This window comes from Scyliorhinus torazame, chromosome 13, assembly GCF_047496885.1.
Source record: "Scyliorhinus torazame isolate Kashiwa2021f chromosome 13, sScyTor2.1, whole genome shotgun sequence".
NCBI lineage: Eukaryota > Metazoa > Chordata > Chondrichthyes > Carcharhiniformes > Scyliorhinidae > Scyliorhinus > Scyliorhinus torazame.
The window spans coordinates 18,547,793-18,570,799 of record NC_092719.1 but is presented as its reverse complement, the minus strand read 5'-3'; the positions used below and the strand labels follow the sequence as shown (position 1 = coordinate 18,570,799).

Below are 23,007 nucleotides of genomic sequence, written 5' to 3'. Positions count from 1 at the left end.
CCGTTTACGGGGCTATTTTAGAAGAGGAGAAGGCACCACTGGAAGAGATCAAAGGAAAGTGGGAGGAAGAGTTGGGAGAGCATATGGAGGAGGGGTTCTGGTGTGAGGTGCTCCGGAAAGTGAATGCCTCCACCAAGTGCACGAGGTTGGGGTTGATACAGCTGAAGGTGGTATATAGAGCACTGTTGCTAACTTTGGTTGGCTCTTAATTTGTTGCTCGTTGTGTCTTTACTTAATTTGCTCTGTTTCTATAACCTTTGCTCTACAGTCGCCAGGTATCTTTATGATACTGTCACGAGGTTCAAGTTCAAGTACTGATCAATAACTTGATACACCAGTTAGTAAGTTTCAAATCAAAACACATTTATTATACACAATCACTACTCATGCATAAAACTCTACTTTCTAGACTATCTCTATACTATAGGCCTATACTTAGCTTGGAACTGGCCCACCAGGTCAGGGGAAAAAATGGCCTTTCGTTCGGGTTCTGAATTTGCAAGCTTCAAAGCTGGTACGGACTAGTAGCTAGGAGCGCCTATCTCGTAGCATGCGTTGGCTGGAGACTTACTTGGTTGGTGCAGCAACTTAGGCAGTTCACTGTCAAGGGTTGGTTCGATTTGCTGAGTGACCCTGCCAAGAAGGACGAATTGAACTTGGGGACTCTATTTTATAGTCCCCAGGGGCTTCACGCCCCTTTGGGGCGGACCCCGTGCCTGGTTCCAAGTGATTGGACTAAGTTCTGATCACTTGGATCGATTTCTCCAACACTGGAGCTGTTCCCTGATCACTGGACGGTCCCCGAGTGTCCGTTGGCTTTCCTTTGTCTTGGCTCCTGCTGGCGCCGAGGAGTCTGGCTTGGCCTTATTCACCTTACATGTTTCAATTGTTCCCGGGGATCTCTCATTCGTATGCAGATGGCTGTGAGTTTCAGTGCTGTCTGGGCTTCTGCAAGTTCTAATACACAGGAGACTTTGCACCTGCTAGTTTTTGCCTGTGTTGGCTGAATTTCCCTGTAGTCTTTGTGGATCTCCATTTTAAGTCGGGAAGTGGCCAACCCAGGTGGCTACAGCACACACCTCACAAGGGCAAGGATGTGCCGGCTCTTTGAGGGGGTAGAAGATGTGTGTGAACATTGCGGGGGAGGCCCTGCAAACCACGTTCTTAGGTTTTGGTCCTGTCCATAGCTGGAGGATTACCGGAAGAAGGATTTTAGGGTAATCCCTAAAGTTATGCACTTGAAACTAGACCCGGGCCCTCGGGAGGCCATATTCGGGGTGTCGGATCAGTCGGGGTTGGAAACAGGTGCGGAGGCAGATGTTGTAGCCTTCGCCTCATTGATCGCCTGAAGGCGGATCCTGTTGGATGGAGAGCAACCCTGTGCCCTGGCGTGGCGGGGGGGGGGGGGGGGGGGGGGGCGGCCTGGTGGAATTCTTGACTCTTGAGAAGGTGAAGTTTGAACTCAGAGGAAGGATGGAGGGGTTCTACAATTCATGGGCGTTATTCATTATGCACTTTCAAGAATTGGATAACATCGAACATTAGGGGTGCGGGGGGTTTGGGAGGGGGGGGGGGGACTTTCTGTGTTAATGGTGACTATGGGCGATTCCTTTTTGGTATTTGTTTATGTTAACATGCAGGCAGTTGTTTGTGGGTTGGTGGGAGGATGGGATCATTGTTGCTGATATGGGGATTTACATTATATTCGTTATTGCTTATTGTTGGTGGGTGCAAATTTGGGAGAAAATGTGAAAAGGAGAATAAAAATATTTTTTTTAAAAAGCTCAACACCACCTGGGACAAAGCAGCCCACTTGATGCACCCTTCCACAAACATTCACTCCCTCTTCCACCGATGCACAGTAGCAACGGTGTGCACCATCTACAAGGTACACTTCAGGACCTCACCAAGGCTCCTTCAGCAGCATCTTCCAAACCCACGATCACTAACATCTAGAAGGACAAGGGCAGTAGATACCTGAGAACATCACCACCAAGGTTCCCCTCCAAGTCACTCACCACCCAGACTTGGAAATATATCACCGTCTCTTCACTGTCACTGGGTCAAAATCCTGGAACTCCCTCCCTAATAGCGTTGTGGGTGTCCTACACTACATGGACTGCAGAGGTTCAGGAAAGCAGCTCACCAACACCTTCTCAAGTGCAATTAGGGATGGGCAACAAATGCTGGCCCAGCCAGTGAGGCACATAGCCCATAAGGATAATTAAAAAAAATGAACCCTTCTGAAGTGGGATGAAGGGTGTCACTTGCAGCCTTACCAATTACTGCCGTCATTGAGATCGCCATACTCAAGTCCGGATGCCTCAGAACCATTAGACAATGCACTGATCATTAAATGAACCTGGGAATTCTACTTTGTACTACATAAAGTAACATTTGATCAAGCTAATAAAGGATTGTACTATAAAAAATGAGATACAGAATTGCAATCTGTGACTTCTGCCGAGCATTTCAATTGCATAGAAATAAACCACAGACTGAATGACATGATTAGACATTAAGTAATGTTGCACAGAGTGTTGTATTCAGTGTCCTACAAATGGAACTGTCAGAATTAATCTAAAGTATAGACTTGATTAATCCCTTTCCTAATATCCATCCTCATGTTCATCTGCAAACCAGACCGCCAGAAGTCGAATCTGAGTGTGGCTTAACTCTGGTGCTGTCCTCTTTGTTCTTGTTTTCAATACTTGTCTGCATTCTGTCATCTGGTTGGGGCTTTTATTCACACAGGCAACAACTTCAGGTAGGACTAATTTGGTTTATCTGGTGGTGAGGTCATTGAACCAACGATAGTCAGATCTGCCGGGACTCTCCAGAAGACACCCGTTTCAATTAACATGACGAGTATGTGACAGGAGTTCCCTCCAGTGTTGCCAATGCTTCAGGATTGCCCAGGAGTCTCCAAAAACGAAAGATCAATCTCCAATCTGGTATAAACAAGCCTTTAATTTTCCTTTAAACACTACAATCAATTATCAAAATATTCCATGTGGGAGTGGTTGGAGGGAAGAGATGAGTACATCCAATCACAGTTGGCAATTCAGGACGTGGTACATGAAGAAGGCTCCGATTACTTCTTGCTGAGGTTTATGAGCAGATTTTCCACTCAGTGTGAAAAGTTAGCAATGTAAAAGTAAAATGGGAAAATATGTCATTTGAAACATGGAAGTCTGGCAATACCTGGATAAGGCTACATGAGAGAATGTAGGGGAAAATCCCACAAAGGGTTAACAGCAGCTGCAAAAGAAGGTTTTGAAATGCAGATAGCCTTTATCAAACAGGTTTTAAGAAAACAGCTTGTGACTATTCAAGCTGTAAAGCACGGTAGCGTAGTGGTTAGCACAGTTGCTTCACAGCTCCAGGGTCCCAGGTTCAATTCCCGGCTGGGTCACTGTATGCGTGGAGTCTGCACATTCTCCCAGTGTCTGCGTGGGTTTCCTCCGGGTGCTCCAGTTTCCTCCCACAGTCCAAAGATGTGTGGGTTAGGTGGATTGGCCATGCTAAATTGCCCTTAGTGTCCAAAACATGATAAGTAGAGGTTACTGGGTTATGGGGATAGGGTAGATACGTGGGCTTCAGTAGGGTGCTCTTCGTAAGGGCCGGTGCAGACGCGATGGGCCGAATGGCCTCCTTCTGCACTGAAAATTCTACGATCTATCTATGAATTAAGAAAAACTGATGCATGTCTTTTAAGTCACAGCAGATTGAACTTTTAGTTATATGGAAAAAAGCAATATTTCGCACCTTCTTTGAAGTTAATTATTTTAGTAAGCAGCTAAAAAAGAATTGCTAGGATCTTCAGTTGAATTGGGTGACAAATGTTTAGGTGTGAAATTCTGCTGACACCAGGGGCGGGATTCTCTCCTACCCGGCGGGACGGAGTGGCGTGAACCACTCCGGCGTCGGGCCGCCCCAAAAGTGCGGACTCCTCCGCATCTTCAGGGGCTAGGTGCGCCCCGGAGTGGTTTGCGCCCCGCCGGCCTGTGGGAAAGAGGCTTGGTGCCACGCCAACGAAGGTCCTCTGCCGGACGGCACGAGTTGGCGCATGAGCGGGAGCACCAGCGCGTGCTGGCGTCAGCACCGCGCATGCGCAGAGGGCTTTGTTTCCGCACCGGGAATGGCGGACCGGTACAGCCTCCGGTGCGGAATGATAGAGTGCCCCCACGGCATAGGCCCGCCCGCGGATCGGTGGGCCCCGATCGTGGGCCAGCCACTGTGGGGGCACCTCCTGGGGCCAGGTCCCCCGCACCCACCCCCCCCCGCACCCCAAGAACCCCAGAGCCCGCCCGCGCCACTAGATCCCACCGGTAAGGGACCTAACTCCAATTTACGCCGGTGGGACTGGCAAAAGACAGGCGGGACTTCAGCCCATTGCGGGCCGGAGAATTCGGGCATCCCCGGCGCCCATTGAGTCTCGCTGGACCCCACCATTCTCCGAGGCAGGCGGCGCGACTCACGCAGCGCCGATTTTTGGGGGGCTGGAGAATTAGGAGGACGGCGGGGGCGGGATTCACGCCGACCCCCGGCGATTCTCTGACCCGGCGTGGGGTCGGAGAATCCTGCCCCAGGTGACTATGGGAAGCTGGAGACGACGTGACAACGGGAACACACGTTAGCCCCAAATCGGAGTCAGAGTTCTGAGCTGGGGGCACTATTTGGTAATAAAGAAACTTGAGAAATGACAGAAACCAGATGTAACACCCCTCCGGGGTCAAAGGACTTTTGAACATCACAAAGGAAACAATGTAATCAGAGGTCGATGAGCTGAAGTCATGCTCAATATGATATATAGTCGTGTTAGAAATAATTCAGATTAAAGGTACCTTGTGCAATCAAGAGTAAAATAAAGTTACTTTACGATAATGTCATATAAACTTAATAACTGCTAGAAGGGGAATATAAACCCTAAAAAAGGAGACAACCAGGAGAGTCAGCTCTCATATCTCGGTCATGGGAAGAATAGAACATAGCAACCGAGCAGAACAGCGAATCCATCTGAGGAAGACCAAAAGCTAAAGAAGACAGAGTCAGCTCTCATAGCTGCCCTCGGTCATGGGAAGGATAGAGCACAGAAACCGAGCACAACAGCGAATCCATCTGAGGAAGACCAAAAGCTAAAGAGAGATTGTCAAGGTGGACCTGAAGGTCTTTTCAACCAACCAGGAGAATCCAGAGGCAAGACCTTTTTACTTTTCTGTAAAGACAGTGATTGCATCTATTAAAAGAAAAAATATAATAATAAAATAACTTTAAAAGTTTTCACCTGAAACAGTGGTTTTACAAAGTCTACTTTACTTACTTAGCAATGCGGGACCCAGGATCGATGCTACTAAGTGGTAAGTAGATAAGATATGGGTTATATCGGGGGATAACTTGAAAATTTAGTTTGACCCGAATAGCACCTACCTAAGTCTGCATAGGAGTCAGGGAGTGAGAATCCCTATTCACCATTTAGAATGTCTTATAGTGGTGAGTTTTTTTACTTCAGCAGAGATCCCTTACGAAGAAATTTCATCCATTTAGCTATCCCGTTCAATTTCCTTGGCAACAACTGTCCCTCAACCAACAAATGCTTGCATTTATACATCTTTAACTGGAAAAAAACATTTCATGGTATTTCACAGAAGGATAATCAGAAAAAAACAGATGCTGGGTGAAACTCAAAGATATTAGAAAAAGTGACCAAATATTTAGTCAAAGAGGCCAAGTCCAAAGTGAGGGAATAAATTTGAGAGCATTTGGACAAGGTGGCTCCAGGCACCACCACCGATGGATGTACAAGAAACCAGAAATGGGTAAATTGAGAGCTCATAGAGTGAAGGGGTGGTTGGTGTCATGGGAAGGTGGGGGAGGGGTTATACGTTTGTAGAAGTGGAGGATGTTATTGAGGCATGGGTGACGCCACAAAGAAATTTAAACACAAACACTGGAGTTTTAAACTGGAGGCCCTGGGGACTGGGAGCAAGCGTAGGCAAGCTACAACAGGAATGATGGGTCATCAAGACTCCTGATGTAGAGATACAATCGGCGTGTTTCGGCAAAGTTGAAGTTTACAGAGCATGGAGGATGGGAAGTATTTGGACATTCGCATCTGGACAACACAAAGGCATGAACATGATAGTAAATGATCTGAGGCAGGGGCAGAAGCAGGCAGAGTTATGGAGATGGAAATAGATGGTCCAGGTAGTCAGAACATCATTCAGAATTGAATCAAATGTCGAAGAAATGGTCTGCTTCAACTAAAACAGCAGCTAGAGAAAGGGCGAGGAAGGAGTGAAATTTATGACAGGGTAAAATATTTGTGGCATGTTGGACAACTACTTTGACAATACAGGAATTTATTGTGCCAAGAGAGGTGATGAGAGTGGTAAAGCTTTTTTAAAAATAAATTTAGAGTACCCAGTTTTTTCCCCCCCAATTAAGGGGCAATTTAGTGTGGCCAGTCCATCTACCCTGCACATCTATGGGTTGTGGGGGTGAGACCCACGCAGACACGGAGAAAACGTGCAAACTCCACACAGACAGTGACCCGGGGCTGGGTTTGAACCTGGGTCCTCAGCGCTGTAGGTAGCAGTGCTAACCACTGCGTGGGAGTGGTAGCAACACCATTTTAGAAATGCTCCCCTGAACTAATCTTCCATATGTCCACAAAACAACATACTTCAAAAGAAATAATTGACTGTGACATTATGTGGATATGAATGGCTGTGCGAATGTGAATGGCATCATATAAATGTAGATGGTTCCTTTTTAGTTGGATTTTTTTTATTGGGAATTAAATGCTTGCCAGTTTTTAATGCATTATATAAAATTAAGCCCCTACAATGTAATTTACATTGGTAAAATAGGGATCCATGGTTATTTGGGTGATCTGCTTCTGGAGGTGCAAAATGAACAAGGCATATGTTTCTCAGAGGGGGGGGGGGGGGGGAAGAGGCCGGCCTGCCGATCGGTGGGCCCTGATCACAGGCCAGACCCCTTCGGAGGCCCCACCTGGTGAAGGAGCCCCCCTCCTCCGCCCCCCCCAGCGTTCCCGCAGAGTTCCCAGGGGTGAACGGCGCCGGGGGAACTGTCATTTTTTTCGTCGGCCGCTCGGCCCACCTGGGCCGGAGAATCGCCGCTCGCCGTCTGCGGCGATTCTCCGAGTGGCCTGGCACGATTTTCGAGGCACTGGTTTCCGGGGGCGGTGGGGGGGGGGGGGAATCGCGTGCGGGTGTCGGGGCGGAGTGGTGCGACTCGTGCAGCGCCTCGACGATTCTGCCAGAGGTGACTTGAAGCTGATTTTACACTGGCATCCTACCAAGCTCAGAATTTGGGAGTCCATTAGCCTGTTCCTTATGTTTACTTGGCAAGATCCAGCTCCTTCGTTCTTACTGGCTGTAGAATGGTTCATCCATTGTTTTTGTGGATTTTTTTATCTTATTACTTTACCAGAGTTACAAAGCCAGAGCTCACTGTGGACAGGGGCCTTATCCAGCTCCAAAAAACAATTCAAATTGAATCAATTCATGGTCCCCACAAGAGAGACATACCAGATCCAGGCATTACACCTGATCTCACGCTCATCTTAGCCAAAAGACCAACATCCCACTGCCAGAGTTGTCAGCTGATTGATCGTGGTAAACCACTAATTTATGTATGGGTGCTGGTATCCCAGAATTCAAACTAAAAGAACAGATTAGAAAAGCTGCTTTCAAACAAGTGACCCAACAGGTTACTTTATTGAAATTTAATGCAACAGATCAATAGGAGACTGGACAGCAGACAGTTCACAAAAAAAGACTTAACAAGGTCTGAATGCCCTGAATAATCTAATGCAGCTCAATTGCAAAGTCAACTGGAGCACTTTGTCATTCACTGAAATTGATCAGTGGACAGAACAGAAAGTGTTCAACAGGAGATTAAACGAGCTGCAAAATACTCTGTAATTTGTTCAACTGGCCAATTGGAAATAACTTTCAGTGACTATTTTAGAATTGAGTGCTGAAAGTGCACTGTCAAAGTTGTTCTTAGACTGATCTCGTTTATTTCAGATTCTGGGGGACTGGCACAAAACAGAGTGCAGAGGCTGGAAATATGAAATAAAAAAAGCAAACGTTGGCCATTGCCTAACAGGACTGGCACAGGGGCTAAATCACTGGCTTTGAAAGCAGACCAAGGCAGGCCAGCAGCACGGTTCAATTCCCGTAACAGCCTCCCCGAACAGGCGCCGGAATGTGGCGACTAGGGGCTTTTCACAGTAACTTCATTTGATTCATAGAATTTACAGTGCAGAAGGAGGCCATTCGGCCCATCAAGTCTGCACCGGCTCTTGGAAAGAGCACCCTACCCAAGCCCACACCGCCACCCTATCCCCATAACCCAGTAACCCCCACCTAACACGAAGGGCAATTTGGACACTAAAGGCAATTTATCATGGCCAATCCACCTAACCTGCACATCTTTGGACTGTGGGAGGAAACCGGAGCACCCGGAGGAAACCCACGCACACACGGGGAGAACGTGTAGACTCCGCACAGACAGTGACCCAAGCCGGGAATCGAACCTGGGACCCTGGAGCTGTGAAGCATTTGTGCTACCCACTATGCTACCGTGCTGTTGAAGCCTACTTGTGATAATAAGCGATTTTCATTTCATTTTTTTTATCTCCAGAAGTGAAAATCAAGATGTCAGACATTGCACAGATGAGTGCAGAGTTGTGGTCTCTTAGTCAGTGCTCTGACGCAGGCTGCGCTGTGAATACTCCCCTACACACCACTAAATCAGGGAAAATTTCACTCATCAGGTATAACTAGTTTTTAATGGCAATGTGATTAATAAAACTTGATGAATAGCAGAAACTGACCTGAAAAATTGTGTAATTGTGGAGTGTCATTCATGATTATTTACTAGATTTTTAAAGCCACATTTCAAATAAAATTTCTTGGAGGTTTTTTACAAAATATTTTATCTTCTACCTTTACCCCATTTGTCCCAATCTTTAATTTACTTGATGTAAATAAAATTTAAAGTAATTTTCATTTCTTGTTTGAGCTGTGAAAAGCATCTAACATGGGTTAACTGCTTGGACAGCGTGATGGGATCACTCCTGTTCCAAGCTGGGAATGCCAATATAGAACATTGCAATCAGCTGTACTATAGCAAGAAGTCTTACTACACCAGGTTAAAGTCCAACAGGTTTGTTTCGAATCACTGGCTTTCGGAACACAGCACCTTCAGGTGAGTGCCCCAGATTTCTCTTGTGCCTGCGTATGTGCACCGCGCTGCTCGGTGGGTGGGTGCTTTGGCTTGAGGGCTAGAGAGTGTCCAAAGGGTGGGGCCCCAGTCTCAGGCCTGATTTGGCACAGGGGATGGTTCCAAAGTGGGGACAGGTGGCAAAGGCCATAGTCCAAGCTCAAAACCGCACCATCCCCACAGTGACGCCTGCATTATGTATATATAGCCTGGAATGTTACCCCTTTTAAGCAAAAGGATGAAATTACAGCCTAGAAAGAAGCTGTTTGGCCCTCACCTATCCTGAAATATTTCAAAGGCCTCTGTTTCAAACATTAACCCTGGTAGTAAATTCCAGAGCCTTGTAACCTTTCTCCTGCTCTTTGTCCTAAATTAGGTAGTATTTAGAATCTAGAGACAACCATTTGACCCAACAGATAAGCTGCAGTTTAAGCTCCACATCTCTTCATCTGACCGAGTGGTTCTCAAAGATTTTTGGTTGAAGGACTTGAAGGACACCTTTTCAAATGACACCACCACCCCCACCCTCATCTAAATTATACCACAGAACACAGAATACCCCAGAATACGAAATATTAAAGTGCTGTGTGTAAAGAATGTTTATCTTTTTAAGAAAACGGTTATTTCCTTTCACAGGAAGCATCTTCGCCAGTGCCTCTTTTTAAAACATGGAGACTAGAATTGTTCACCGCACACCACGCCTTATAAATATCATATTTAATTTTGTATTTATGTTGTTTAGTTGTAAGTAAATCCTGTTTGAGGTTCACATATGGCAGAATGTTCTCACCTTATTTATAAGTGGTTCCAAGTGTTGTACAGTAGCAGTGTGCTTTTCATTATCTTAGTGTTGGGAAATTTGTCTTTCCAACTGGTATCTCGCATTCGCTTTACAAATCACACGCAGAAGCATCCAACCTGTGTTCATTGGAGTGCAATGAGAGTGCCAACCACAGTACCTGCAACATGCAAGCTACTTGGCAACGATTAACTTGCTAAGATAGAGAACTATTGAGCAATACCATGCAGGGTGGTCCAAGAGTCAATCTTCGGTGAGTGCCAATTTAGATTATCTTAGTAGGATAGGAGTGGGGTGATACAAACGGTTGAAATCACTGTCTCAGCTGGAACATGCTACTTCTCAGTCAAGCCCTCTTATCCTACCTGATGCCCTTACACAGTACTTTGCCCAGCTGTCCAGGGATAAATGATTGCGCAGAGCATTTGGCGGTTGCTTCAATTCAGTTTCTGGCCAATGGTGACCCCCAAGATGTTGATGGCGAAGGATGGTGAAGAAAATTAGAGCTGACTGAGCAGGTCAGAGACTGGGTATTCAGTGGTGAGTGACTCGTCTTCCAACTTCCCAAAGACTTGTCACCACCGACAAGGCACAAGTCAGGGGTATAATGGAAATTTCTCCCGGTTTCCTCCCACAGTCCAAAGATGTGCAGGTTAGGTGGATTGGCCATGATAAATTGCCCTTACTGTCCAAAATTGCCCTTAGTGTTGGGTGGGGTTACTGGGTTATGGGGATAGGGGGAGGTGTTGACCTTGGGTAGGGTGCTCTTTCCAAGAGCCGGTGCAGACTCGATGGGCCGAATGGCCTCCTTCTGCATTGTAAATTCTATGATAATCTATGATTTGCCCGAATGTGTATAGCTCCAACAAGACACAAGTTCAAAACAATCCAGCACAAAGCAGTCCACTTGAATGGCATCCACTTAAACATCTTCCTCCACCATCGGAATACCATGGCTTCACTGTGTACTATCTGCAGTTTAAATTGCAGAACACAACCAACGTTTCTTCAGCAGCACCTCCCAAATGCCACATGGAAGGTCAATTAAGGACAGGAAATGCATGGGGACACCATCACCTCCAAATCGTACACCGTAAAGACTTTGACTTGGTGTCATGGTTGAACATGCATTGCTGTTTCTTCATTATCAATTGGTCAAAGTCCTGGAACTCTGTATCTCAATGTTTTTCAAAGTGGGGGCAGCGATCGCCTGACTATTTTTTCCGTTTTCTCTTTGGGTAAATTCTTGCTGCAGTATAGTGACCACATGGGGCTGATGTAGAAGCCGGTGCCGTGGACATACTTATCCCCCTGGGTCACTGCTCCAGTCACCACCATCGACATAGCCTCCGGCGGCGACTCCACTTTCTGCAGCAGCTGATTGGCCAGGTTAGTCAGCAACTGCAACTAAAACTGAAGAGTTTAAAATAAAAATCAATACTCTTTAAAATTCTTTCCTGAAAATACTCCTTCTGCACAGAGTGAGTTTCCACCAGTACTTAGTGTTCTTTTTTTGCCAGGTCTGCATCTCCCAAATGACTGCTGACTGGAATATGTTTCCAAAGTACCGCCAGTCAGCAACTCTCTCCGGAGGACTCACATATACAAGATTTAACAGATAATTCTCGTGTATCCTGTGAGGATCTCCCCACCTTTCAATTGGTCCATTGTTCCGAAGCTGATTCACATTTGTCCCATTCTGAACTTGGCTCCGGGGGGGGACGGGTGTGCGTTTAGGAACTCTGTCCGTCCCATCAGGGGGAAAATGCATCTTTTCAGCGATTTTTATTACAAGTATTTGGATCGCCAAATAACAACAAAAAATAGAAAATATATTTTTATTTTTATATGTAAAAACACAGAAGTGCCAACAATGAATGTGACATTTTAAAAAGTAACAATGGGTAATCTATTCTGAAGGTGACGTGGGTCGCGAGAGTCGACCATTTTGTAGAAGTGGGTCGCCAGAAAAAAAGTTTGAAAAATACTGCTACATCGAACACTTTTTGTGGGGTACCTTCGCCACACAGATTACAACAGTTCAAGAAAAAGACTCAAAACCACTTTCTCAAGATCAACCATTGAAAATCAAAATATATCAGCTTTGCCACTGATTCCTGGTACCTCAAGACTGAATATATACATTTTATTAAAAATCCTGCTCAAAATACAACACCATACACCCCAAAATAATCTTTGGTGCAAGTTGCAGTGTTATATGCTTCACTCTTAAGTGTGGTAGCTGATGATGCTAAATGTTATCTTTGAGCAATATGATTCTGGAAATACAACAACAGTCTTCACACTAAGCTGTACATCCAGGTTTAATTCCACTGAGACTGTTCAGGCTGGTGTCCAAAATAACAAGGCCGTACCCTTTCCTCCTGTTCCATCCAGCAGACGCAGTTACTAACTCTTGTGTTACCTACCCACGTCCTTGAACTAGATGTGTCCCAGGAGCCTTCTCACCACCATCCAGTCGTGAATGAACAACTCAGTTTTAATGTGCAGCCCACAACAAACTGCTAGATCACAAGACACAAAGTTAAAAGAACATTACCACCTGGTAAAAGGAGTCGCTGAGCTTGTGTTAACTCATGGAACTTCTGCTGCCATACAGCTTTGCTCATATTCTACCTTTGACTTTCTGTTTACACCTCCAAATGTTATCACTGAAGCCATACAAGGCTTACACGGTGTATTCCTAAATTTACTCGCAGGGCAAATAACCCTCCACTGTTGGTTTACCATGAATGAAGCAAAACTCGATTGAACAGCCTGATACAAATCTGAAAGGAACATGAATTTTCCAAACACAGTAGCTGTATGAAAAGTGTGCAATGTAACTTATTTTAAAAGCCTTGCATGCATCTACGTGTACTAACACATTCCTACCTGAAGGAGGGGACGTTGCACGCCCAATACTTTCATAGTATCAGCAGTGGCCAACACTTTCAAAGGATCTGCAACCTTGGTTGCGGCCTCAATTTCCTTGTTGACATCAAGATGCACCTGATTTAGGAAGAAATTCTTGATGTACATGGTGAGGAATTCTCGCAGTGGGCACTGCTTGCCAGAGCCAGTCCACATGGCAGCTTCAATCTCTTGAATAAATCTAAAAGAACATAAAGAGGTACTTAGAATTCACTGAACAATTCAGGAGAACACTGTATCAGGAGGTCAGTGTGGTGTGTGCTCAGCTGATCATACTGTAAACATCGACAACAAAGTCAGTTGAAAGATAACTCTTTCATTTCAACCCTTTGAAAACAGGAAAACAAAATCTGAATAATGTACCTTATGCAGAGCGATGTTCATACCAACTTCCCAATAAGAGACACTTTACTTACCAGGTGTGGTCTGACCAGTTTCCGAGGCTACAGGACACCACAGATACAAAGGGCTCAGAAATTGTGTTACTTCAATTGACCCACAGGCTGGATGCCGGGAGGTTACACGGAAGCGTATGAAATAGGAGTAGGCTATTCTGCCTTTTGAGCCTGCTCCTCCATTCATTATCGCTGATCATCCAACTCAATGGCCTGTTCCCGCTTCTCCTTCCCATATCCTTTGATCCCTTTCACCCCATGAGCTATATCTAACACTAATGTTTTGACCTCAACTACATTGTGGTGGAGAATTCCAAAGGCTCACTCACCACTCTCTGGGTGAAGACATTTCTCCTCATCTTAGTTCAAAATGGTCTACCCGTATCCTCAGACTCCTTCCTGTATCTACCCCCCCTCCCACCCCTCCACTCTTTCTTCTGAACTCCTACGACTATAATCCGAACTGACTCAATCTCTCCTCATATGTCAGTCCTGCCATCCCAGGAATCAGTCTGGTAAACCTTTGCTGCTCTCCCTCTATAGCAAGAGCATCCTTCCTCAGATAAGGAGACCAAAACTGCACACACTATTCCAGGTGTGGTCTCATTAAGGCCCTGTATAACTGCATCAAGACATCCCTGCTCCTGTACTTGAATCCTCTTGCAATGAAGGCCAACAAACCATTTGCCTTCTTTACCCCCTGCTGCATCTGAATAATTACCTTCAGCGACTGGTGTACGAGGACGCCCAGGTCATGTTGCTTAACATTCCCCTCGCTTAATAATTTATAGCCACTCAGATAATCGGCCTAGCTGTTTTTGCTACCAATGTGGATAACTTCACATTTATCAACATTATATTGCGTCTGCCATGCGTTTACCCATTCACTCGGCTTGTGCAAATCACACTGAATCTCTGCATCCTCCTCACAGCTCACCCTCCCACCCAGCTTTGTGTCATCTGCAAATTTGGAGATATTACATTTTGTTCCCTCAGCTAAATCATTATATATTGTGAATAGCTGGGGGTCCCAGCACCGATGCCTGCGGTACCCCACGAGTCACCGTTTGCCTTTTGCAAAAAGGCCCATTTCCCGTCTGTGAACCAGTTTTTTAACCATCTCAATACACTACCCCCAGTCCCACGCACTTCAATTTTATACTCTAATCTTACCACAAAAAAAAGTAAATCTGGGAGTCCACCCTGTGCACATGGGAAAAATACGAAAATCCCTTTGCCCCCAGCCTCCCAAATCTCCACGGGTCCAACCCCACATACACCCCCCCCCCCCCAATGATCAACCAGTGCGAGTCCAGGTCAGATTCTCCCACAGCACCCGCCTCATAAACTCCACATCATCCCAATTTAGGGCATAAACGTTTAGCAGGACCACCGGCATCACCTCCAGCTTCGCACTAACCATCACAAACCTCCCCTCCCCCCACCCTCCTCCGAATCTGCCACAGTGTTCCACACGTCGAATGCCACCCGCTTATTCACCAGTACTGCCACCCCCTCGCCTTCTTGTCCAGTTACAAATGGAACACCTGCTCTACCCATCCTTTCCTCAACCTTGTCTGATTCCTTATCTTTAAATGTGTCTCTTGTAGAAAAACCACATCCGCCTTCAGATTACTTGGGTGCGCAAACACACGTGACCGTGTGATGGCCCATTCAGCCCCATGACATTCCACAGCGCCCCCCCCCCCCCCCCCCCGGGCCATGTCACCGTCCAGGCCCCCCAGGCCCACCCTCGGATGTCCACCGTCATCACTCCCTTTCCAGCTGCACCACAGCAAGAAACAAGGAATCAGAAAAAAGGTGCACTCATCCTTGACGATCCCCAAGCACCCGCCAGCAAACCCAACAAAACATTTCAAAGGAGAAAAAGCTCTCCTCAAACAATCAGAAGAAAACACCTCCTCAAAAGTTCAGTGTTCTTCTGCCAGTCCACTGTCCCTCAGAAACTCCATTGCCTCCTCTGGTGTATCAAAATAGTACTCTTGATTCTAGTACAGCACTCCAAACTTCACTCCATTCTTGAAGAGGGCAGCCTTGACTCGGTTAAATCCGGTCCTCCTCTTTGCCGTTTCTGCGCGCAGGTTTTGGTGCACCGACAGCTCGTTCCCTTCCCAGGTGCACTTCCTCGCCTGCCTTGCCCTCTGAAGAATCTTCTCTTTGTCCAAGAAGCGGTGCAACCGCACCACATCGTCCTCGGCAGCTCACCCGCCTATGGCCTCCTCACCAGCGCCCTGTGCACCCTGTCGACCTGCAGAGACTGGTCAAAGGCCCCTCCCCCATCAGCTTCTCCAGCATTTTGGCCACATATGTGCTGGCCTTCGCTCCTTCGATGCCTTCGGGCATCCCCATAATCCCCAAATTTTGCCTTCTGGAGTAGTTCTACAGATCCTCCATCTTCCCCTTCAACCCCTTTTGGGTCTCCTGCATCAACCCCACTTCGGCCACCAATGAGGCGAGCTGCTCCTCCTGCACCCCCACTGCCTCCTCCATTTTCTGGATCGCCTGGCCCTTGGACTCCAGCCTCTGCTCCACTGGGTCAATCCATGCTTTGAGTGGCTCTACCATCTTGGCCAGGTCCTCCAGGACTTAGCTTCTCTGTTGGCTGACCTTCTCATTTAAAAAGTCCACTAGCTGCTGCGTTGACCATTGGGCGGGCAGGACAGACGTTTGCTCTCTGCCATCTTAACCTGTGGCGCACAAAGACTCTCCTGTTCCACCAGCTTCCTTCTTCTCGACACACTCCTAGTTCGTGGATCCATGCACCAGCCACACAAAAGGAGTTACACCTTCTTCTGGAACTGCTGCACCACTTTCCATCCAAAATTCCATCCGTCAGACGGGGAAATGACCAAAAATTCCACCTTGAGCGGGAGCTACCAAATGTGCGACCGCTCACTCCATGGCCACCACTTGATGTCCCTGGGGAGTTATTGGCCTGCAATCCCACCAAATTCCCCAACACCATTTCTGTACTAATACTGATCTCCTTCAGTTCCTCCCTCTCACGAAACACTGTGCTCCCCAACATTTCTTGTATCTTAGTTGTGTCCACCTTTGTGAAGACAGAACCAAAGTACGTATTTAGTCGGCCAGCCATTTCTTTGTTCCCCATTATAAGTTCCCTGTATCTGACAGGAAGTAACCTGCATTTGTCTTCATCAATCTTTTTCCCTTCACGTCGGCATGGTGGTACAGTAGTTGGCATTGCGGTCTCACAGCGCCAGGGACACTGGTTCAATTCTGGTCTTGGGTACTGTCTGTGTGGAGTGCGCACTTTCTCTCCGTGTCTATTTGGGTTTCCTCCCACAGTCCAAAGAAGTGCAGATTAGGTGGATTGGCCATTCTAAATTGCCCCTTAGTGTCCAGGGATGTGCAGGTTAGTAGGAGGGAGTGGGCCTTGGTGGGATGCGCTATCAGAGGATCGGTGCAGATTTGACAGGCCCAATGGTCCCCTTCCGCACTGTAGGGATTCTGTGGGTCACACAACTAGAAAAACGTATCCTGTCAGTTTTCATGTTCCCCGCAAGCTTACTCCCATTCTCTATTTTCTCCTTCTTAATCAAACCCTTGGTCCTCCTTTGCGGAATTGTAGCAGTGATGTTGATCAATACCATCTTAGCCCCATTAAATAGTTCTTTTAATTTTAAAGTCATAGCTCTGGACATTTTCCTCACTGATCTTCGACTAAAGGCTTTAACTTCCTCACTGGGACAGTGATCAATGGTCACCCCTCAGTCTTTTGCCCAAGTGGTCATTCCATGCACAAACCCTCATAAGTGCCAGTGGCTGTTTGATGGGGGTAGGACATGATGATTCAGTGTGAACATGCACACTTACAGTAACGGAGACCCTGTTCAATAGTTAGAAGCAGGAACTCTGCCTGATTTCCCCTTCACCAATACAGGGCAGCTGTGGCCAATTACAGCATCCATAATGCTTCCCCAGCCAAGGTCAGTGAGCTCAGCATGGACCAGGAAACACGCCTGGGTCAGAGATGTTGCCGTTTCACTTGAATGGCTGGGGGAAGCCATTCGTATTTCTACAGATTCAAGTGTGATGCTGTAACATTGATTATAAAGAGGTCAGACACTAATTCAACCCATAACTTCCAGCCATACAGTCATACAGTCTTAAACAAATGTTCTTCAGGTTACAAGCATGTTGAAAAATTGTGGAACTAAAGTGAACTGGGTAAAAGCTGTACTGTACTGATGAATTAAAACAGAGTGATCAAGGGGGCTTTGGAAGGAGCGTTGTTCATCACTGTCTTTTGCCAGCTGTCCAGTGGTGTGACAAGGCAGCCTGTTCCCAGGTGTTCACTGGGCGACCCCTGGTTGTAAGGCTGCAGAAAATCAAGATCGGTGACATATTTCTAACTTACAAAACATAATTTTCTGCCCCAACCAACAGACTAAACAGACTCATCAGGAGCCGAACGAAAGCAGCGAATTGTTGCACACGTATCTAACAATGGCACAGAAGTTATGAAATCTGCAACAGGCATGGCTTATTTTGTGTAAATTATTGATATCTGATGGTCATTCTGTTTGAATCTGCCCAGGGTGCACCACTTGCTGAGGGGTGGCTGGGTGCCTGTGGAGACAGAATAACCACATCTTACGATACCATGCCGCGCAGTGTGATCTGGACATGGCCCAGAGCTGACAGGCGGCTGCAACACAAGTCAGGTTGTCTAAACTATCTTGGGAATGATTTTATCGGTTTGTTTTTGGTTAAAGGTTGCATTCGATTTCTATTCAAGGCAACAATCAGTGCTGAAGAAATTGTTTCAAAATAAAATCATCCCTATCTCCCTCTTGCTGCAATGGGTGTTTAGAGTAGGGGCAATGTGTAAATAGAGCTCAAGCTGTATTTTGTAAGAAGCAGCAGTATACTATTATGCCACGAGCCACTGCCAGCCTCCTCAAATTCCTTCCAAGGACAATCGCTCTCCTTCCTAAGCATTTGAATTAATATTCAAGCAACTGTAATATTCAGAATACAGCTGCTCCAAATGACTGCAGCATGCTGAAAGTGAGAGTTCATTTAAACGTTCTGTATAACACTGGACACTCAAGGTGATGTACCCTTGGATGATGCTGTAAAGAGTCCGAACTGACAGAAGGTCATGTGGAAGAGCAAAGCTGAGGTGATAAAACTACACAAAGATAATCTTAAAAATACAGCAAATTAAACAACAGCTGGAGAAGCGGGCAGAAGGAAAATGACCAGGAAAAAGCCTTTTGGCCTCCATGCCCAGTTTGTTTGTGTGGCACGAAGGAAAGATGAAATTGTCAGGAAAAGACTAAAAGCATCGAGAAAAGCGAAATGAGAAGACGAACCAGAAATCAGAGTATCCCCCAAACACTTGGAGTAAAAAGGAACAGTTAAGGCCATCAATGAACTTGGACACAGTTCAGTAAAGCTGTTAGTATCTGTGCAGTTAATTTAGGGAAGTGGATCTTACTAATAGTTTGTCTAATTGCTAACAGCTCATTTTAACTTCAGCTGTAGAACTCAACTTGCAGCAGTACAATCAATATATGAAGTGAATGCTCGTATACGCAAAGTCAGACATAAAGTAGGGAAAATTAAAAATATTTCTTGGCGCCCACGCACATTTCATCTCATCCCTGCATCCCACTCATCCCTGCATCCCATTACGATTATCTCTTCGAATGATTCAATATTAAAAGGAGCAGATGAAACAACTTACTGTGCAGTCATACAGTCTTAAACAAATGCTCTTCAGGTTATAAACATATTCAAAAATGGTTAATCTAAAATGGGCTGGGTAACAAGCTGTACTGTACTAATGAATTATGATTGCATTCAACATGAACAAAAATAGTCAATTCTTTATTTCTGGAAGTAGGGAGTCTGTTAATTGTATTGTCCATTTCAGAAAATCTCAGCAAGTTGCAGATACATTCCAGACATCTTTAAACAATTCTCTGGGAGCAGAGAGGGAGCATCGGTCTGGTCTCCAATCTGCAATAATAACCCGTTTGCCCCGGGGAAGCTAGATGGAGGGTTCCGGAGATGGCAGAGAGCAGGGATCGAGAGGATGGGAGATATGTTTATAGAGGGGAGCTTTCCAAGTCTGAGGGAGTTGTAGGATAAATTTGAATTGACGAGAGGGAATGAGTTTAGGTACATGCAGGCGCGGGACTTCCTATGCAGACAGGTCTCAACATTCCCGCTCCAGCAGGACAGGGTAGTTTCCAGATTGTGGGTGGGAGAAGGGAGGGTTTTGGACATTCACAAGGAACTCATGGGGTCAGAGGAAATGCAGACTGAGGAACTGAAACACAAATGGGAAGAGGAGTTAGGAGGAGAGATAGAGGATGGTCTCTGGGCGGTCTTGTTGAGTAGAGTCAACGCGTCCACAACATGTGTCAGGTTCAGCCTGATACAGTTTAAAGTTGTTCACTGGGCCCACATGACAGTGGCCCGGATGAGCAGGTTCTTTGGGGTAGAAGACAGGTGCGCAAGATGTGCGGGGAGGCCAGCGAACCATGTCCATATGTTCTGGGCATGCCCGAAGCTTAGGGGATTCTGGCAGGGGTTTGCGGATGTCATGTCCAAGGTGTTAAAAACAAGGGTGGCACCGAGTCCAGAGGTGGCGATCTTTGGAGTGTCGGGAGACCCAGGAATCCAGGAGGAGAAAGAGGCAGACGTTCTGGCTTTTGCCTCCCTGGTAGCCCGGAGATGGATATTATTAGCTTGGAGGGACTCAAAGCCCCCAAAGTCAGAGACCTGGCTAACTGACATAGCTAGCTTTCTCTGTCTGGAGAAAATCAAGTTCGCCCTGTGAGGGTCGATGTTAGGGTTCGCCCAGAGGTGGCAGCTGTTTGTCGACTTCTTTGGGGAAAATTAACTGTCAGAAGAGTGGGGAGGTTAGGGTTTAGTTTAGTTTAGAGTAGGGTGTTGGAAAAGGTGGGACCTGTGAGGGAGGAAGACGGCTTTTGCACTATGTTTATATTTGTATGTAAATTATTTCTTCTGTTGTTGTTATAAAACCATAAATACCTCAATAAAATGTTTATATTAAAACATTTTTTTAAAAATTCTCCCCATGCCACATACTTAGGGAGAAAACATAATCTGAACACCTCGTTGCCAGATTTGGGGTGACAGTAACTGCATTGGACATCAAGGTCCCATTTGACCGAGTGTGCCATCAAAGAGCCTGGGCAAAACTGGAGTTAATGGGAATCAGGGGGATAACGTTCCACTGGTTGGAGTCATACCCAGCACAAAGGAAGACAGTTGTGGTGGTTGGACGTTAGTCATCTCAGGTCTAGGACATTACTGCAAGAGTTCCTCAGGGTAGTGTCCTCGGCCCAAACATCTTCAGCTGCTTCATCAATGACTTTTCTTCCATCATAAGGTCAGAAGTGGGGATGTTTGCTGATGATAGCACAATGTTCAGCACCTCAGATCCATGAAGCAATCCCTGCTCAAACACAGAAAAGGCCTGGACAATATCCAGACTTGGGCCAGGTGACAAGTAACATTTGCCCCATTCAAGTGCAGCTCCAACAACACTTAAGAAGCTTGCTTGATTGACACTCCATCCACTCGCATTCACTCCCTCCACCACCAACGCACAGTAATAGCAGTGTACCATCTACGAGATACACTGTAGGAACACCAAGGCTCCTTAGACAGCCCTTTCCAGACCAACAAGAACAGGTCAAATGCTAGGAATTCTGTGATGAGTAATGCACCTCCTGACTTCCCAATGTTTGTCCACAATTTACATGGCAGATGTCAGAGGTATGATGGAATACTTTCCCCTTGACTGGAGGAGTGCAGCTCCAACAACACTCAAGAAGCTTGACTTCATCCAAGACAAAGCAGCCTGCTTCATTGGCATCCCTTCCACAAACATTCACTCCCTCCACTACCAACGCACAGACATAGCAGTGAATATCATCTACAAGGCGTACTGCCGGAACTCACCAAGACTTCTTCGAAAGCACCTTCCAAACCCACAACAACTACCGAACCAACAAAGCACACACCCTTGAATTATAAAAATTCCAATCTTTGATGGAATCACCAAATCAGCTTCGACATTGTTCATTCCTTTCTCCCGAAACTCAATATTTTGGTCCAGTGTTGAACTGAGAACAATGACATTATCTCCAAAGAGTAACATAATTCACAAGTCAATCAAGTTCCATCAGTAAGGTAATAGAGGTACAATAGCACAGTTGTAATGGCACTGGATAAGATAATAAATTTAAAATCTCAGCAAGCTGTGAAACTGAATCATATAAATCTGTCAAATTGTGGTCTTGCACAAATGACGATGTAATCTGATGGATTGGTGCAAAGACTTTTATTGATTTACGAATGGCTGTGGGAGGCACCTTCTCAACTCTCAACCTACCGATAACTCCAGTTCACACTACAAGGTTGACTCTTAATAGCCTCTGAAGTTATTCAGTATATAAAATGGTAGCTTATCGTTCAAACAAATGAGTGATGGCCAACATGTTGACCCAAACATAAATAAAACAGCTAGGATTTCACGAGTTATACAGGCCAATTATTTTAACTCATGTCACTAATTCAAGTCCTGCACTAGTTATATTTTGGAGGGCTGGTTCCTTGTTACCAGTCACCATCTTGTATAAACTGACCAATCTTGCATGGATTAGACTCTGGAAAATGGTTTCACAAAAAAAAATTGCCAAATCAAATAAGCAAGTAACTTTGTTCCGATCCTCTCAGGGACCATTAAGGGTCAAAGAAGAAATCTAAACACTCAGCAATCAACCGATCAACCAACAGAACTACGCCACACAATTTCATGATTTTAAACAAAAACAAACTTTATTGTATATCAAAAGGAATCACACAAAAGTATTAACTTTACACTATAATTTATTAATACTTCGGCTGTGAATTCAGTTCTACTTTTTACTTGCCCCTGTCCAAGAATTCCCTTTTACATGACAACAATTTTCAAAGTTCATTCACTTCCTTAAAGCCACAATCCTCCGGAATTCACTTGAATTCTCTCCCGTGTTCTAGCTATCCAAGGTAATATTCGATGGTGTTGCTCCATTAGCTTTTTGGAGATGTGACCTTCCACCTTTTCTTTACAGACCTCATGTGTATGGATGTCTCAGTTCCTTGATTGGGTTGATGACAGATACCCAACTTTCCCACACAGCTTTCATAGCAAACTCTGCTGGCTGCTTTCTGCCACAATGCTCTGCAGATCACTAGCTGTGAACTAGAGCAGATCTTGCAGCCGCATTTCCCAAATGAAAGCCAAACTGAACTGCCTGTTTCTGTCAGCAAACAGACACAGATAAATTACACCAAATAACCTTTTCACCAAAGCTCCACCCCGAATCACTATCGCTTTGGCAACTTGGTATATTTTGGGATAGTTTAAATAGAGCAGTTTGAACAGAAACACAGATTGTTTTCCTTTAGCACAACTCCGACTTTCCAACCCGTCCCTTCCCTCTCTTTAGATCTGAAGAGTCAGACAGGTTTGAAACGTTAATTCTGATTCGCTCCCCACAGATGATGTCAGAAGATCTGAGTTTTTCCAGCATCTTCTGTTTTTATTTC

At 45.7% G+C, this 23,007-nt stretch overlaps 1 protein-coding gene across 1 annotated transcript in view; it reads right to left on the bottom strand.

Annotated features, from left to right (window-relative positions):
• exoc4 (exocyst complex component 4) overlaps window positions 1–23,007 on the bottom strand; it is a 707,051-nt gene that overhangs the window by 249,468 nt on the left and 434,576 nt on the right. The window contains exon 10 of the mRNA XM_072471115.1: window positions 12,953–13,172. Coding sequence (XP_072327216.1) covers window positions 12,953–13,172 — 220 coding nt within the window. The remainder of the gene's footprint in view (window positions 1–12,952; window positions 13,173–23,007) is intronic.